General features: G+C 34.1%; 2 protein-coding genes and 2 long non-coding RNA genes across 4 annotated transcripts; 1 reads left to right on the forward strand and 3 right to left on the reverse strand.

The window, feature by feature from the left end:
- Nucleotides 1–3,977: 3,977 nt before the first annotated feature.
- LOC131002520 (DNA excision repair protein ERCC-1-like) lies at nucleotides 3,978–8,029 on the reverse strand. The gene is made up of 10 exons (XM_057929002.1): nucleotides 7,892–8,029; nucleotides 7,352–7,645; nucleotides 7,180–7,264; nucleotides 6,682–6,785; nucleotides 5,581–5,680; nucleotides 5,422–5,498; nucleotides 5,115–5,214; nucleotides 4,922–4,993; nucleotides 4,764–4,832; nucleotides 3,978–4,639 (listed from the first exon to the last, which is right to left on the reverse strand). Exons 2-10 carry the CDS (start codon nucleotides 7,597–7,599, stop codon nucleotides 4,334–4,336), a joined length of 1,161 nt encoding a protein of 386 aa, XP_057784985.1. The 5' UTR covers nucleotides 7,600–7,645; nucleotides 7,892–8,029; the 3' UTR covers nucleotides 3,978–4,333.
- Nucleotides 7,396–8,119, forward strand: LOC131002536 (uncharacterized). The gene is made up of 2 exons (XR_009094334.1): nucleotides 7,396–7,535; nucleotides 7,842–8,119. It is a non-coding gene; the product is annotated as an uncharacterized LOC131002536 (long non-coding RNA).
- Nucleotides 8,120–9,789: 1,670 nt separating this feature from the next.
- Nucleotides 9,790–10,521, reverse strand: LOC131002564 (receptor-like protein 9DC3). The gene has a single exon (XM_057929033.1). The coding sequence runs from the start codon at nucleotides 10,519–10,521 to the stop codon at nucleotides 9,790–9,792; it is 732 nt and encodes a 243-aa protein (XP_057785016.1).
- A 3,353-nt stretch (nucleotides 10,522–13,874) lies between these two features.
- On the reverse strand, nucleotides 13,875–17,367 carry LOC131002529 (uncharacterized). Its single transcript, XR_009094327.1, has 3 exons — nucleotides 16,674–17,367; nucleotides 14,754–14,818; nucleotides 13,875–14,109 (listed from the first exon to the last, which is right to left on the reverse strand). It is a non-coding gene; the product is annotated as an uncharacterized LOC131002529 (long non-coding RNA).
- Nucleotides 17,368–19,337: the final 1,970 nt, after the last annotated feature.

Genomic DNA, 19,337 nt, shown 5'->3' on the forward strand with positions numbered 1-19,337 from the left:
CAAGTAAAGTCCAAGATTAATTTATAATTAATTATAATTGAGTGGTGATTTAATTGCGTATTGAAGATTCGTGTAGAAATTAAATACAGTGTACTAGTGATGTTAAAACCACCAATGAATCCATCTATAATATATAAAAGAGGAGTTTTCTCCCTCTATTTTTTTCCTCTCTTCTTCCATTAAAATTTTAAATATTTTTTCTTTTTACCTTTTTATATAGTAATTATTTTCTAAATGTCATCAAATTTGATCATGAAAAAATAATCAATATGTATCATAAATTTAATTTTGAACAAAAATCATCAAAAAAGAATTTAAAATGAATAAGTTATGAAAATTTAAAATGTTTTATTTTATTTCTTTTCATTCAAAATTTATAGCTTTTTATTTAGGGTTAATGCCGTGAAAAACCATGAACTTTGGTGCGATTTCAAAACTTTCCATGAACTATTTTTTTTATCAAATTTTCTATGAACTTAAACGCCTGAACAATTTTTCCACGATTTTTATCTCCGGTGATTTCCGGTCTTAGGGTAGTGCCTACGTGGCATTACCAAGCTGACATGACGCCTACGTGGTAATACTGAGCTGATGTGGCGCCTACTTGGAAAAAAAAAATAGAAAATCGAATATTTTTCTCTGCTCTGCTTGCCTCGCTGCTCTGCTCTGGCCGCCTCGCTGCTCTGCTCTGGCCGCCTCGCTGCTCTGCTCTGGCCGCCGCCTCCCTAACTGCAGATCCGCCGCCGCGCCAGTCGCCGCCCTTTCCGCTACTCCAATTCGCGGCCTTTACCACCACCACACCAGATCCGTCCACCGCAGACCTCCACCGCCGCCGTCCACCGCAGACCTCACATCATTCCAGAAATTCTTCTTCTCTCCAGACCTCCACCGCCGCCGTCCACCACAAACCAGATCCGCTGCCCCTACGCTGCCTTTACCACCACCACCCTGCAGATCCGCTGCCTCCCTCACCACCGCCTCCGGCACCCGCACCAGATCCGGCGCCCCTGACGCCGTCGCGCCAGTCACCTCTGTCCCTCGTTCTTCTTCTTCTCCAAACATCCATCGCCGCCATCGACTTCTTCTCCCTCAAAAAATCTTCTTCTTCCCCAGATCTCGCGCCGCCGACCTCACACCACCCCTCTCTCCATCGCCCTCCCCCACCACCTCGCAGATCCGCCGCCCCCCTCCGCATTACCAGGTGGTTAGAAGAGCCCACGGAGACAGAAAACCTTCTTTCGGCGAGCTCGACCACTAACACACAGAGAGAGATCTAGAGAGATAGAGAGAGAAAGTTTTGGGCTCAAAACGATGTCGTTTTGATTCACCGCCGGTGACGCCATGTCACTTTTCAAGTCACTTAAAAAGGCCATGTCAGCACTCAATTTGGGGATTTTTGAAAATCATGGCAAAATTGATCAATCCCTTAAGTTCATGGAAAATTTGATAAAAAAAAAATAGTTTATGGAAAGTTTTGAAATCGCACTAAAGTTCATGATTTTTTCACGGCATTAACCCTTTTATTTATTATGATGAATAACATATGTTTACTGAAAATTTTTATTATCGAATAATTTTTTAAATTTATTTAATAACTATAATTATCATTACACTTCGTATAAATTGAATATTTACATTTTTAAATTCAGGATTATATTGAGTACATAATCAAGAAAGAAACTACTCCCTCCATCTCACCTGTCTTGAGACACTTTTCTTTTTGGACGTCCCACTTATCTTGAGACATTTCCCTATTTGTCAAAATTTTACCCTTTATTTACTTTTTCACCTACACACAAAATACTACTTTCTTAATTTCCGTATCCAAAAAAAAGGTCTCAAAATGGCCGGGATGGAGATGTGCAGCAATTTATTTCTGGAACGAATATACTAGCTAGTAAACAATTAATGTTGATGGGAATTGTCTTGGAGAAAGCAAGTGATACAATTCTTGATTGGATGTGGGCCGAGATCTTCCTGAGCCACCTACCTCCCATCTTAATTTGAATTAATTCTGATCTAAATCACTCTTAATTTTAATTTCAGCTATACTGCTACTGCTTCTTGCTTATAGCTAGCCTTTTTAACGTGTGTGTGCACATTTATATACACATGCGTGGCTGTATAGAGATTCTGTTTAACGTCAACTTTGGATAACATTTTTAAATTCAGGATTATATTGAGTAATTGATGTGAATTATTACATTAATTTGGCCTAAGTCCTAGGATAATTAACATTAACAGAATTTTGTCCAATTTCCCACAAGCAAAAAGTAAAAACTGCTTAAATATCAAACAGTCATTAACTTAACACATATCCCAACTATAAACTTAACTCGTGTTTAATTTATTTGGTCAATACAATATTAATTGAATCTATTTATATAAGAAAAGAAACTCATAAATTTCATTAACCGAATTCTTCCGAAGAAGTCTTAGGGGAGATAACCTCTTAATTTTCTGAAATTTGGATATGACTTTAAAGGGACAAAAGCCCATAACAGCAAAAAAAAAATGCAAAAAAAAAAAAATAAGTACAATGTAGAGAATATAATAAAAATAACTAAATTCTATTTTTATTTAATAAAATAAAATAAATAAATCAAGATTTTCCTGCATAGATTTATTGAAAAATTAAATAAGAATAAATTTAGTAATTTGATATCATTGTTTCAAATAACAAGATTTCTTTTTTAGTATAAAGTAAATAACAAGACTCTTTTAAGTGCAGTTCCTAACTTCCTAATGGTTGATCCTCTCTCTCTCACACACACACATAATCACACACATTTCCTCTCCAGTAAGAAAGCATCTCTCTCTCTCTCTCTCTCACACGTAATCACACATTTAATTTCCTCTCCCGTAAGAAAACAGTAAACCAAATTGTCAGAATATATTTTGACCTATCACTCAAATTATATACTCTTACAGTCTTACTTCTCCCTTTTTTTAGGGCGAAAAATGATGAAAAATATATATTTTCGTATTTAGGGTGGATAAATTTTTTTAGCAATCTTTTTTCACTCCAATTAGTGATAATATTTTCCCACAATTTTCCATCCTATAATATGAGATAAAAAATGCTAAAATTTCCAATACGTTCTTATTCCTCTTTTTCTTAGTTCATTGGTTGTCACGTCTCGACATTAAGTAAAAATACTCCCTCCGTCCCATATATATAGGCTTGTTTTCCTTTTTCGGATGTTCCATTTATATAGGCCTATTTTTATAAAAAGTAATGTTTTTTTATTCATTTACTATTATATTCCTATTTAATTCTTTAATTTACTCCAACTTTAATATATCATTGAATAATAAATATGAGCATATTAGGAAGTTTACTTATATATTTTTATTTCCAATGATTTTTCTTAATCTTTGTGAAAATCTCAATCAGCCTATGTATATGGGACGGGGGGAGTATAATCCAATGTTTTTTACCAAGTCCAAAAAACGACTTATGTGATTCTGAACAATCTCTCTCTCTCTCTTAAAGGCCTGGTTCTGAATTTTCCATTCAGTCAGAATTGCCCTTCCTGATCACACATTTAATGGCAGTATATACATTTATTCTGTCAGATATTTGGATACATTTTTTTCTTTTCATTTTTCACATTTTGATACTAAATTCTTACTCCCTCCGTCCACCAATTCGTGTCCTAAGAGAAAGACTAAAAGGGACACGGTCATACTCACACGGGTTTTAAAAAAAAGTGTATTATAATTTGTTGAATGAAGAAAGGAACCCGCAATTAGTACGTATAGTTTACTAATGACATTTTTTAAGATTAAAAGTGATGGGTATCACAATGGCATATGTGTAAATAAGTGTGAAATATAAGGGTAGTAATTAAAGAAATAGTTACTAAAAATAAAAACACGAATTGGTGGACAGACAAAAATGGCAAATTAGGACACGAATTGGTGAACAGAGGGAGTATAACGTACAATATCACCAACATGAAATATTCAAAGAATGAGAAAATTCAATGATGAATTATTATATATTCTCATTACTAATTATAATATAAAAAGATCAAATTGTCCCAAAATTAATAATCACGTATTTTCAAGTTAACTCACTTAATGAGCTCAGCAGCTACTGAGCTGAGTATCATCAACATCTCGAGATCTAGGAGCTCGACTCGTTTACAGTCCTAACTGCAATGCATTTCAATGTTGTAAGGAATAATTATTTATACCTTTTTTTGGAATACATTAGCCTTTCTTGCAAAGATTACAAACAACCTAAACGGCCTCTTTTCAGGTGTGATTTGTGATAACTTGAAAAAAGCTTCTATAGTAATTCCATCTCATAACTGAGTGAAAAGACTCATCTCGTACCTTCTTCACCATCGTTGGCTCGTCGGGTGTCGGCTGCATCCTCCTCCGTTTCCGCCTGCACCGCGGCCTTCCTCTTGCTTCCCCTGGTGCCGGAGTACTTGGCAAACGCTGCCTTCAGGGCAGATCTTACGCTGATCTCTTCTTCTTTCTTATGCTCTCTGCTCGTCTCTTGATTCTCCTTAACTTCCTCGTTTCTTTCACTTACAGACGCAATAGCATTTTCAGCAACGGGCGCAGCAGGGTTAGGAACTGCGCGCTTGAACGGCTCATGGAAAGTATCGTACAAGCGTCTGACCTGTCGTAGAAAAAATGATGACTATCTAAAGACATGCTCTAGATAACTGAAACTGCAATACTATGATTGTGTATCAGATTTGGACCCAGCATTGTGCAGGAACCGCAACAAACGCATTACCTACCTTTCTTTCTCCTATGCCCGGGCAACGGGCAAGATCTTCCATTGATGCATCCATGATATTGGAAAGAGACTAAATTTGGTAAAATTCGAAGTCAGTGCACAAGAACAAAATCAGTAACCAATAGAATCAAGTGCATAACTAAAAAACCAGAGCCTTACCCCGAATGTAGACCCAAGAGTAACAACATCTGTCTTGTTAACATGCCGGATTGATGTGAGTGCATGGTTTAACTATAACAGAACACGACATTAGTATCGGTTATATTATGTTAATCAGCAGGAAATAGTTTGTCGAATGTCATAAGCTTCCTAACTACGAAAGCTAATAAACTATCATTGAAATGAGCCATACCCGTGAAATGTAGTCCATATCCATCTGTCCCTGAATAAGATCGGCAGGTTTATTTTCATAAACTTTAATGGTCTCCAGGTACCGACCACACTCTTCCAAGCTAAATAAAGAAAAGGCAAAAAACCAGTCGGGTAACGTAAACAAAAAATTACACAAGAAAGGGTTAAAAGAAGGGGGCAGGCATTAGCAGTTTTCGAGTTTCAATAACCAATTTATTCAATGACAATTCTTTTTCAACTCCGATAAATAAACGTTGATGAAGTAATAATTTTCATTGTAACATAGGCACCAGACACAGAAAAGATACCTCCAAGCACATAAAAGAGTGCAGTCATGGAGTAGTGCCGTTTTTGTGACTTCAAGTAGAGGCTTAACAACATCTTCCTGGTACCAACAGGGGAGAAAATCAGAGACCCCATATGAAAATTTAGTTCAAAATTTGTATAAGATAATATCAGAGGCTTACCACATCAACATGGCATAATACGACGCGAAGCTTGAAATTCTTTTGCAGTTCCCTTATCCGAAAATACAGATAATCTGGATGTAGAAGATGATAGCGAAGACTGAACAAGACAAGAGAACAAATCCTGATTATATAAGAGGATCACTATACTAACTGAATGAACAATGGAAAGATATGCTAACATGTAGGCTTGATTCTAACAATATGCAATGAGGACTAAAAGTATCAAAATCCATTGATAAGGGATATAACCTCTTAATTTTCTGAACATTGGTCAAATGCACATAACAGCAAAATAAAAATGGACGAGGGAAGACATTCTCATCATCTAGAGCAGCATAAATCACCAGACTTGGCTTTAAGTCCTAGAATAATGAAACATTAATAATCTAGGTTGAAAGCTGGAATATGTGTCACATTAGCAGAACAAAGTAATACAAATATGCCTGACAGCATGTCACGTTTTGCCTTCCAGGTATTTTCATTTCTATGAAACACATTGCTTCCTTGTAACTTCTCAACAACATTTTCTGAGCAATAAAACATACTCTCTCTCTCTCTCATAGAATTTTGTTCAATTTCCCACAAGCAAAATTAGGAAGTGCTTAATATTCAGAACAGTTAGAGAAAGGGGCATAATCAAGATGCTTTTAGCATCCCCATCAAACCCTTCATATATATAACCATAGTATAACAAAATGCCATTTTTTTTCTCAGTTTGTTAATGATATTATATCTTGCTTTCTGGGTATCAAATTATAAATTTACTTTCGTTAAAATTTTGGTCTTTGGAAGCCAAAAAGTACTAGTTAACCAAATAAAAAATAAACCCAAGGCAAAAGGAAGTGGCCAAGTTAGGTTTACGGTCCTCATTGTTGCACAGAGGCGTTGTTAAAGGTCCTTTCTCAAGATTTCAGTTAGATCAAATAGGTGTATTTCAATATGATGGTGTCAAGATATTGTTATCTCAAGAGCCTGCAAAACACATGTTTCTATGATCATAATAGTGGCTACATCGGAAAGTGCTGTCAAACCATGCCATAGGAAATGTACTTGATTCCCAACACATAAACATCAATGAAATTGTACTTGACTTCAAACCTCAAATAAAGCGCACAAGCATTTTGGCCCAACAAGTAGTCGCAAACAACATCAGCGAAAACCCATCGAACATTCCTTATATGCTTTAGCAAAGGGTTGCCCTTCTGCATTACAAGACAAACATGGGATAATTTAGAAATCATATTATCAAGTATCAACCTACAGGACCTGGAAAACATAGTTATCTATTCCCAATGGAGCATGAAAATGCCACAACAGTTTACAGTCTCAGAATTTGGAAGGCATCGCCAGCTTATAACAGGCCAAACTACATGTAATTTGAACAAAATAACAAATACAAGTCACCAAGTTTTATGCCGATAGAGGTTAAAAAATGCATTATATCAAAATTTTGGTGGCTAATCTACACTTTTTAACTGGCTCCCCAGGTTACGTTTAGTCATGTTGAGCCCACATAACAAATAACAAATTAAACATAACGATGAGTTTCACATGCTATTTCACCTATGTATCAAAGCATTATTAAAAAAAACTCACCTGTCTATGGCTAACGATGATGGCATTCCGATTTGCACCAGCTGATGAAACTGAAGTGGAAGGAGCTTCAGATTGAATGGTTTGCCTTCAACACAACCAACATCCTACATTAACCACTCTAAAGCAAAAAAAGCATTCTCATAATTATATATAGAGAGAGGGAGATAGAGACCTTGGATAAGATCCTTGAGAGGATGAAGAGGCATCTTTGGAGGACTGAGCCACCGGTACAGATGGCGGGGTGGTGTAAAATTCAGTGTTTTTGATAAAATTGAAAGCTTGCGAAAAGGAGGAGGAAGGCTTGAATAAAGATTGCGACTTAGGTTGGGAGCTCTCAACCACCTCTTCATATGAAGGTATTTTCACAACAAATGATGCATTATTCTGTTTCTGATGCTCAGGATCACCTCTGTTTTCCATCTTCACAACTCACTCTCCTAATTCACCTTTCCAAAATCCCTCCTTTCTACATCAGTTTAAATCAAATTTAACATTATAATTTTACCCAACCTTCAGAACATTCAATAAACACATACAACCAAATCAATTCAGTAAAAATTCAGCCTTCACTACAGAAAATTCTACCGAATTCTTCCGAAGAAGTCTTACGGGACAAATTACATCCATGAATCACAGCAAATTAACAACATAATTTGTTTCAGAAAGTGGTCGCATATAAATCGACCTAATTTAGATGAAGAAGGAGAAGTACCTCGAATGGAAGAGCAGAAGTGATGGCGGAACAATTTAGCCGGAACGGATGATGCGCACTGCGGCGGCGGCGGCGGCGGCTTGCTTACCGATGCTCCAGACGGCGGCGGAGAAACGCGGCCAAGGAGAGAATTGGGAGAAACAATATTAAATATTAACTGTAAAACTCTTCCAACTTATCTTGGATCAAAACGACATCGTCTTAATTTATGAAGTATTAAAAAAGTCATTTCTACAGAGTTTCACATACTGAAAAAATTGTTATATTATTGAACATATTAATTAACTTCAAATTTAATAATTAAAACATATATAATTATATATCATTTAATTTATTTTTTAAAATAAAAATAGGATTTAGTTCTTTTATTGTATTATCTACATTTTAGTTATTTTTTAATAATTTTTTGTAACTTTTTTATTTTTATTAAAAAATAAATAAAAAATAAAAGATGCAAAAAAAATTACAAAAAATAACTACAATATAGAGAATACAATAAAATAAATAAATCCTATTTTTATTTTTAAAAATAAATTAAATAAATTCAAATTTTCTCTATTAAACTAGAATGTGGGTGGCCACAATGTGGTTGCATAGATTTATTGTAATTATATATCATTTGTCAATAATCAAGAACGACCACATAAGTAGCAATAAATACAAAAAGATAAAAGAGTTATTAACGCCTAAGCTAAATACACGAACTTTGAGCTTATTTTGGATTTTCCACTCATTTTTTTTATGAACTTTGTGAATTGTCAAAAAAAGTACATGAACTTTGGCTCATTTTTTCCCCATGAAATATATTGTTATTAAAAAATGATCCAAATAATTCTTTTATATTTAACTAGCTAGCTTAATTGATTTAATTAATGATAGACGATAATTATTCATGAGTGACATGATATTTTTTAAGTTGAACTCGTAATCAAAACGACGTCGTTTTGAAAAAAATAAAAATTTAAATAATTATTTGAATCATTTTTATAACAATATATTTCGTGGAAAAAAATAAAATGAAGCCAAAGTTTGTGTAATTTTTGATAATTCTCAAAGTTCGTGGAAAAAATAAAATGAGTCAAAGTTTGTGTATTTTTTGAGAATTTTCAAAATTCATGGGAAAAATCAGAATGGACCGAAAGTTCAAGAAAAAGTATGATACAAATTAAGATCAAAATAATTCACCTTAATCAAATATTTGGTTTGCATGATTGGACACGTGATTGATAAGTGATTGATAATTCAGCTTACAATCGTTTATCAATCCAAAGTTGGGTGGATTATATGATATATCCAATCTCATTTATTTGAATGCCAAGATCTAAAATGCATCCAAGTTGTCACTACTCAAAATTAATAATCATGTAAACTATTGTCGGAGATCTCTCAAGTATTTCGCACACTCCGGATTTCGAGAAAAATGACACCGTAGACGAAGTAAAATCTCCATTTTCCGGTGAAGTAAAGACGGTGGAGAAGAATAGCGAAAATCAGTCCGCCAAGTGTTCGACAAAAAGTTCAGATGAAAAAAAATGCTTATCACAAAACTATTTTAAATGAGATAAAATTAAAACTTAGCAAACTTTGAACATAAAAAACATTATATAAACTCCAAAACACAAACTCACAAGTAGCAATAAGAAAACAACAATCTAAAGTCCGGAAAAGAACAAAAAAGCAAGAAAGAAAAGCTCATAATTTATATTTGTCTTGAATCAACTTCTCCTCTGTGTTGGAGTAGCTCTCTTCCTTGTCTTCTTCTTCTTCTTGTTCTTGTTGTATGTATATCCAACACCAAAAAAGAATTCCACCAACCATCTTGGCCTTCCAAATCGAATAATCCAACAACCAATTCCAATTCCAACTATGATTCCACTTCCATATCCCATCACCACACTTCACCATCCAAATCCATCTATAAATCCATACTCATCATCTTCATCATCTTCTTCTTTTGGCCGCATCTGCTGCCCATTCTCCTCGTTGCATTTTCTCGTCAACGGAACTCCACACAATCTCAAGTTTCCCACATATGAATCATTCTCAAATGTGGAAAACTGAGTAGATTGTGGTATTTGCCCCACAAGATCATTCATTGAAAGGTTTAATTTCGCAAGAAATGTCAACCTCGTCAATTCACTTGGAATTCTTCCATCCAATTTGTTCGATGACAAGTCCAATGATTCAAGCACACTTATATTTCCAAGAGATGCAGGTATGTGTCCCATGAGATTATTGTGCGACAAATTCAAGTATCTCAAAGAATTAAGATTACCTATGAAACGTGGAATAGTCCCAGAGAATTTATTGGAGGATAAGTCAATGATTGTAAAGTCTTCCAACAATCTCTTCAATAACTGATCCAAGCCTTTCAAGGTGATTCTCATCTCCACATACCTTAGAAAATAATCAATACTTGTAATTAGATCTGTCTTATTTTCCTTCACATCCATCATTGCTCTAAAGTTCTTGAAATATGTTTGAGGGAGAGACCCCACAAATTCATTGTCAGATATATCTAAAACTTGCAACTTTTGAAATGGAAGGTTGCTTCGTGAAGCCAACGACATGTTACCATCAAACTTGTTGGACTTCAATATGAGTAATCGAAGCTTAGGAAGAGCTTCCATCCAAAACGGAAATTCATCTTGTATTCTATTATTTCCAACGTCTAGACCCTTCAGACTTTTGCAATTGATTAAGGATTTCGGTAATCTTCCTTGCAATTTATTACCACTCAAATTGATGGACTGAAGACTACACCCATTGATAAATATTGATGGAATGAGGCCACTAAAGTTATTTGCATTTAAATGAAATATGGACAACGATTTGCTCAAGTTTCGAAAGCATTGTGGAACTGTCCCTTCCAAACTGTTATTTGAGAGAAGAAGAATCCCAAGGGATGTCAAGTTGCAGATGGAGAATGGAAGCTCACCATTTAATTTGTTGGAAGAGAGCTCTAGCAACCGTAACTTGGATAGATTCCCAATGGTGAATGGTATTGGACCTGGAAGTTTGAGAAGTCAGCATATATATTGCTTTAGAGACAATCTGGATACATAAAAAAAAAAACATGGCAATGAAGAAATACATTTTATGCACGTGAAGTATTTTGATAGAAATTAAATTATCTCTTCTATTTTTATATCACCCATGCATGTCTCATATATTCAATGACATCTTAATTTAATATAGCATTTGTTAACATTGATCCTTAAAATTAATAGAGTTACAATATGGTTGGAAACAACAAATCCAACTATTGTTAAAGTATTTAGTTAATTAAGCACGAGCTAATTAAATGAGAACAACCTAGCAAGTTTTGAAATCAAAGATTGAAAATTAGATAAGTCATCCTTTTCTATTTCATATTGCACATGGAGGGATAAAGGAATTAGACAAATCACATGGAGAATGGAAGCTCACCATTTAATTTGTTGGAAGAGAGCACTAAAAAATACAAATTTCTTAGATTCCCAATGGTGGATGGTATTGGACCTGGAAGTTTGAGAAGTCAACATAGATATTGCTTTAGAGACAATCTGGACACATAAAAAAAAAACATGGCAATGAAGAAATACATTTTATGCACGAGAAGTATTTTGATAGAAATTAAATTACCTCTTCTATTCTTATATCACCCATGCATGTCTCATATATTCAATGGCATCTCAATTTACTATAGCATTTGCTAACATTGATCCTTAAAATTAATAGAGTTACAATATGGCTGGAAACAACAAATTCAACTATTGTTAAAGTATTTAGTTAATTGAGCACGAGTTAATTAAATGAGAACAACCTAGCAAGTTTTGAAATCAAAGATTCAAAATTAGATAAGTCGTCCTTTTCTATTTCATATTGCACATGGAGTGACAAAGGAATTAGACAAATCACATATCTTATATGAACACACGTATAGACAAATTTCCTTGCAATTTATTAACACTCAAATTGTTAGACTAAAAAATACACCATCTCATAAATATTGATTTGCTCATGTTTCGAAAGCATTACGGAATTGACCCTTCCAAACTGTTACTTGAGAGAATAAGAAATTGAAGGGATGTCAAGTTGCAGATTTGATAGAAAATTGGAGAACCCTTCATATAAATCAAAATCAATTTAAAGATAGAGATGTAAAGCACTCAGATCTTTTGACACAAATTAAATTACAACTACTATTCTTATTTCACCCCACGCATGTCTCATATATTTAATGTCATTTAGCAAGCCGGGAAAACTAAATTAGCTAAGTCATACAATTGGGATTTTTTCTTTTTTTAAATATCATTTGTGTTCTATTTCATATTGTACATGCATTGGCAAAGGAATTAGACAAATCGCATATCTTATCTTAACAAATGTAAAATATTAAAAAGACTAGTTTAAAAAAAAATGGCCAAAGATCCGATCAAGTTTGTAAAGAAGTTATGTCAAGTTGCAGATGGAGAATGGGAGCTCACCATTTAATTTGTTGGAAGAGAGGTCTAGGTTCAGCAGATTTGATAAATTCCAAATGGTGGATGGTATTGGACCTAAAAATTGAAGAACCCTTCATTTCAATCACTTTAAAGATGGAGCATAATAAGAAACACATTTTATTTTGTACTTGAAAACATACACTGAAACTTTATTATTTGCTAAATGCCTTTAAAGTATAAATCAATTAGCAATGCACACAAGATATTTTGTTACAAATCTTATATTTCCCTGTATCACGAAGACATGCACACCAAGTATACTTGATGACATCATAATTTAACAAATCATGTGTTAACGTTGAGAAAATAGAAGATCCAATATGGCTGGAAACAGAAAATCCAATTGCTGTTAGAGTATTTATCTAACTAAGCATAAATTAGTTATATGAGAACAAGCCAGTAAGCAAAGAAAGCAAAATAAGATAAAGATTTGATCAAGTTTTGCAATTGTTTCTGCTGAGTTGCAGATAGCAAGGGATGTCAAGTTGTAGATGGAGTGAAAACTCACCATTTAACTCGTTGTCAAAGAGATTTAGCCACTCCAGATTTGATAGATTTCCAATGATGGATGGTATTGGACCTGAAAGTTAGTAGCAAACCTTCACAAGAATTACTTCGACAGATAATTTGAAATATCTTTTCAACAAATGCATCTAAAACCAACAAATTAGGAAATGGATGATAGATAATTTATGTATGTTCCGTCTAATTTTTTTGCCACTAAACTGATTTATAATTGAACCAAAGATGGCCAAAGATTTGTTGAAGTTTTCATAGCATTGTGGAATTTCTTATTCCCAAGATACATGCTTAAAATATGCTAGCATTTTATTTTGAGCCTAGAATTTTGGAGACTAGAAGCCTACAAATGCCCTTTATATTCAAATCTAAATCTGTTTTTGTGAGCCTAGAATTTTTGGAGACTACTTCCTCCGGCCCATAAGAGTGTGCATTGTCATTTTTGGACACTACTCCACCACTAACTTTTTATTTCTTATTCTTATTTTTTAATAAAGTCAATCACTTTTTTAACTGCCAATACACTTATCTAACATTTCATTAAAACTCGTGCCACAAAAAATGATGCACACTCTTGTGGAACGGAGGGAGTATTAATTTACAAGACAACTCAATTTGCAAGTCATTATTTGACCTATGTGACAATGCCGCGTGGAAGTCGACCTAATGGTAAAAATAGGACCGTAACTTTCAATATTTTTCAGAAAGAGGACTATATGTTACAGAATTTGAAAATGAGGACTATATGTTACGGAGTTTGAAAATGAAGACTATAACGTTCATTTTTTATAATTACACTCCTATTTAACTGTCACGACCGGCCTTAATTAAGGATAATTAATCCGGGAAAACCATGACTGGGGAAGGGAAATTAAGAAGCGGGTTGAGAAAGGGGCGCATAAAAGAATACTCAAAGGACTTGAATACGCGTGAAATATTCCTTAAAAGGGAAAAAGGCATAGGTCGCATAAAAAGGGTACTCAAAGAACTTGTATACGCGTTATATTCCTTAAAAGGAAAAAGGCATCGTTAGGGGCTTGGCTAAAATATTATCAGAGTTTGCAACGGAAGGCGTAACTGAAATAATCAGTGTTTATAGCGGAATGCATAACTGAGATACATGTATGAAGACATGTACCCTTTCTGAGCCTACTTTAAGTTCGACAAAAACTCCACTCAGCAACAACACTTCATCGCCCATCACAGCTCAACCTGCACAAACATAAACATCGAAGGGCTAAGTACAAGAGTACTTAGTGGGCAGTGCCAAGCATATAACATAATATCAACAACAAAACACAACTTCGCATAAGAGGCATAAGTTTCTTTCATATCATTTGCTCATTAAACATTTCCAAATTCATAAATAGCATAAGGGCATTCTTCATCATCAACAATCATAAACAAGCATCGTGTCGTGGAGAAGGCCTTCCCCAACGAACACGGGCATCGCACCGTGAGAGGGGGCCTCCCTCAGCGGTCACGGCATCGTACTATTGAGGGAGGCCTCCCCCAATAGACGCTGTAACACTGGCATACTGACATACTGGCATCGCGCCGCGAGAGAGGCCTCTCTCAGCGGACACGGGCATCACGCCGTGAGGAAGGCCCTCCTCAGCGGACACGGCATCGTACTGTTGAGGGAGGCCTCCCCCAACAGACGCAAGCATCAAACATAAGCATAAACTTATCAGCGTAAAGCATTCAAGCGTAAATAAGCGTAATCATTTAATGTGCATCATAATAAAGCTTAACTCATTTAAGCGTAATAAAGCATACCATACTTGAAGATCCAATTTGCATTTTAAAGCATAACACTTGCATAGCATTTTATTTACGCGTAAGAAATTGCCCACCTCAATTGTTCTTAAAGCTGGCGTGGAGTCGTTTCTTCTTCGGCTTCACTTTCTGTCGCCCGGACCTTCATTGATGAAGAGTCGATAAGTTCGTGAAGTAATTGTCATAAGACAAAGTCTAATTCTACGTGCCTAGGGTATCTTTTAGTGTTTTAGGGTTCTAGCATCCATAATTCGTTACATTAAAGACAGTCAAAAATCAATCATACCTCGTCTAATCTCATTCAAACACATAGGCAACACAAACACATAAGGCACATAAGAATCACAATCAAACATCATCAAAACATGCTCTGTTTTTACACTGACTCAACTTCAAAATTTAATCTGTTCTGACTCCGACATCTCCTGGACTCGAGACTCATACCGAAAGAACGATCTTCGAATCTAGTTTCATATAAAAAAAAGTAGAGTCGAAAACTCCAAGTGGTTTGAGAGATATGACGTTTTTACCACGATCTACCATGTTCGGCAGTTTTGAACAATCGAAAACTTGGATTTTTGACAAATAGTAAACGTTGTCAAACTGGGCTCAACTTTGGTGGATATCTAGCTAACACAATAAGGTTAATACCATAAAAATTTGGAAAGCTAGATCACACAGGAAGCTACTGAAATAAATGACTCTTTCATCTGTTCTCTGAAATTCTCGGTAGTTATGTGCAGTTTAGGTTTTGCATTTTAAAGAAGTATCAAACGAAGTTGGAATGGCTTGAAATTTTACCAGGGTACTCAAGACTCATGTCAGGACTTGCTATAAAATTTTCAAAGCTATTAGACATCGACAAACCGTCGATCACAGTAGGTCAGTAGGCCTACGAAATTCATATTTATAAGTCCTTAAAAAAAATAATTTATATAAATCAAGAAATAAGAGTTTAATCCCAAAAATATTCATTAAAAGTCCATCATAATTTAAATAAAGAACGGACCTCATTTAAAATAAATAGTCCCAAACTTGTTACGCACATATACTAAATCTTTCATGAAACATCCTTTAAAATAAACTTTGATACATAGAAAATAATTCAACAACTTGAGCTCTTAAGGGGTTGTTTTGCAACAGACACCAAATCTGCCTCGGATCTCCAAATGATGCTCCAAAAGACATTCTGGAAACTAGACATTTCAAGGATCATTCTCCAATTTGAATCGAATGAAAAACAATTCAACCGAGCAAGATATGCCCTCTCAAAGATGGGTATTTAACAAGCAAAAATCTGAAAATTTCAGATTTCCAGATTACAACCAAGTCAGTGGGCTTTCTTTAAAAATTCATATCTCCCTTTACAAAACTCCACTGGGAACCCCAAGGGTCAATCTGGAAACTAGGGAGAGATCATAACACTCTCCAGTTGGATTTACTCTAAGAACATTCATGGTTTAGAAGATATGACTGTCTAAAGTTCAGTGCACAAAAAGCGTTCAAGTTTGGCAGATTCATAACATAAATCAGAAAACCAACTTTAGGCTTCACCAAAAATTCTAAAACTAAGCAAGTAAGTTCCCAACATGTCATTGAATATTCAGTAGAAAGCTAGGCTTGAGAATCAAAGATTTAAGTCGGGCTTTGCCACCTCAAAGTCGTAGGTTTGTAAAATCTACTGGATGGTACATGGAATAAGAACTAGATTTCAAGAATTTATACCGGTTGTTTCCCTTATTCAAAAATGGTGAGGCCGATGTCAAAAGAAAGATACGGGAGTCTAGAGTGACATATTCAAGTTTCAAAGGTTTTCACCGATTGAAACTTTACTTATGGCCTCCCAAAGATTGTTTACCAAAAATGTATTCCAGATGGGCAGTGATGTTTACAAATTCATAAATAAATCATAAGACCTTCAAACCTTCTGAAATTTTGCCAAAGTATAGAAAACATATGAAATATGATACACAATTAATTTGGGAATTTTTGGGAACCTTTTGGATGGCTGGAATCGCCTTGCAAAACACTGCCGGAGCAGTGTGCTTATGGCAGAACTCGTGGCTGCTCTTCGGTTCCTTAGTGAAGAATGAAGATGATGAAAAGATTGTTGCCTGTATAATGGAATGTTAGATGCATTCTTGTGTGTGGTGGGGAAGGGAGTAGGTGGAAAGTTTGGTGTAGTGGAATTAGTGGAGTGGAAAGGGTGGTGAGAAAAAATGTAGTGGAAGAAAGCAAAAGGTGGTGGAGATAGTTGGTGGAGTGGAGAAGTGGAGATTATGCGTGTATAGTGTAGGAGACATTAGGGAGTGGAAAAAAAATAATGATGATTGTATGCTTACATATATGTCTAGCATATTCATGTATCTACTTCATAGCATTGATAGGTGAAACTGTAATTGGTTATAAGAGTTTGTAAAGTATGAGAATGAGATTGATGAATAAATGAATTATATCCTCATGCCTTGGTGATGCTAATACAGTAATATGAATCTAGATTAAATCCGTAGATTGAATTTGCGTTGCAGTCGGAATAATTTCTCGACTTCTAGTAGCACTAATAAAATATAACTGCTTCTGTTTCTCGATTAATAAATAACATGACTTTGCTAAGTCAGTTATAACTTGGAAATAATAATTATTGATTGCTCAATAATCCTCGTCGCGTTTTTTTTTTTTTTTTTTTTTTTCATACGTTATAAAAATATAACGCTAAAATAATAACTCTGCCTCTGATAAAAAAAATCAGAACCATAAACTGGATTCATTTATAAAAAAATTGCATTTACTAGTTTTTATCATAAATAAAAGAGCGGGCTACTACATTAACACATCAAATAAGGGCCCGAAATAGGAGTGTAAATGTAAAAAATAAAAGTTATAGCCCTCATTTTTAAATTCCGTAACATATAGTCCTTATTTTCAAATTTCGTAACATATAGTCCTCTTTCTGAAAATATTGAAAGTTACAGTCTTGTTTTTATCATTAGATCTGTGGAAGTGAAATCATTGAGCCACAAAATTTGACTTCTAATCAAATTACTATTAATTCATCAAAAATATTATAGAAACTTATTTTTGAGGATTTGTTTAGATGGATAAAAGTAAGTGTACATAGATAAAAATGCTCATTTTCTTAAGTTTTTTATGAAAGGGTCTTCTTTAATAAAAACATGTATTCTATTGATTCTTAGATAAAAATATCATTCAATCAAAAATAGTTTTTATAAAAAATTTAGACAACCCAAAATTATTTTCCATATTTTTGAATTATTTCAAAAACTAAATTATTATTCCAATCAAGTCAATAAAGCATAATTAAAAAAAAATGGCATAACAAGGTAGTGATAGCATGAAATTGAATGACATTATCAACTAATTTCTAAATAAAAAATAAAAAATCATGAACGTCAAAGTTGTAAAATTTCTTTGGAATAATATAATTTATTAAAAATCATGAACGTCAAAGTGTACGTCCCTTGCTAAATGTTGATGGAATTGCTTCTTCCAAACTCTTCTTTGGGAGAAGAAGATATTTATGGGGCGTTTTACTTTGAAGGATTAGCCTTGATAGATAAAAATAGTAAGACTAATCCTTTGTTTACTTTGACGGATCGGACTTTAAAATATCCCATATATAATCCTTGATTATTTTTATCATTTAACTTAATTTTGCTTTATTCTTATCCCATTAAAAGAGTGGAATTGGACCAATCCTACTTTTAAAGATAAAAAATACTCAATCATACAAAGTAAACGACCTACATGGATAAATCATCTGCATTGACTAAATCATCTCTCACAATGTTAGATTTCTTATTATACTTTCCCATAACATTAATTTTGTCTCGTATTATTAATGCTTGTCATACTTTCCCACCCACACATGCACAATGTTCAAAGAACAAAAAAATAGGACAAAAAAGTGAAGATAAATATATAAGACCACTATATCAGATCACATCGAGCTCTTGTGATATTTTGAGTACTTTGCGTCATCTTTCAAAACTTGTTCAATCTATAATGGCTATTAGATTTGGGATGGCACGTGTTTAAGAAATCGTATAATGTGAGTGGAGAAATGGTCCACATTGATTGTGATGTATAGTGAGAGAATTATTACTATAAATGGACTATGCATGTTTTTACGGGACGGACGAAAAAGGAAAATTATGCATGTTTTTATGGGATGGAGAGAGTATTCATATTTTAATGGACTCAATTAGATAAGAAAAGGAAAAAATGTCCACCCAAATAAAAATATGAAAAAACTAGCATTTTTTAATGTAAATGTACAATTATACCCTTAATATTGCTACACATTTTTTCGCAAAAGTGTGTAATTGCGAAAAAGTGTGTAATAATGTGAAAATACACTGTTACACACTTTCGCGAAAAAGTGTGTAATAATATAAAATACACTGTTACACACTTTTTCAAAAATCATGTAATAATCACGAAAATCGTGTAATAGTGTATTTACACTGTTACGCACTTTTTCGCTTCTAAAAAGTGTGTAGTAGAGTATTTTAAACTGTTACACACTAAAAAGGTATTTTAGTAAAAAAAATGCTGTTATTTCCATATTTTTATTTGTATGACTAGAATTTCCTAAGACTAAAAGGTTTTGGTTGGAGTAGGGTGCTGTCTCTATATTATAT

This window comes from Salvia miltiorrhiza, unplaced genomic scaffold (assembly GCF_028751815.1).
Source record: "Salvia miltiorrhiza cultivar Shanhuang (shh) unplaced genomic scaffold, IMPLAD_Smil_shh fragScaff_scaffold_143_1, whole genome shotgun sequence".
NCBI lineage: Eukaryota > Viridiplantae > Streptophyta > Magnoliopsida > Lamiales > Lamiaceae > Salvia > Salvia miltiorrhiza.

Bases quoted from the DNA above. Each gene is read 5' to 3' on its own strand.
- LOC131002520 (XM_057929002.1), bottom strand. From the start codon at position 7,599: ATGGAAAACAGAGGTGATCCTGAGCATCAGAAACAGAATAATGCATCA. The intron at 5,499-5,580 runs GTAAGCCTCTGA...TGTTGGTACCAG, and splicing joins TATTATGCCATGTTGATGTG to GAAGATGTTGTTAAGCCTCT. The intron at 4,640-4,763 runs GTAGGTAATGCG...TTTCTACGACAG, and splicing joins CGGGCATAGGAGAAAGAAAG to GTCAGACGCTTGTACGATAC.
- LOC131002564 (XM_057929033.1), bottom strand. From the start codon at position 10,521: ATGGAAGCTCTTCCTAAGCTTCGATTACTCATATTGAAGTCCAACAAG.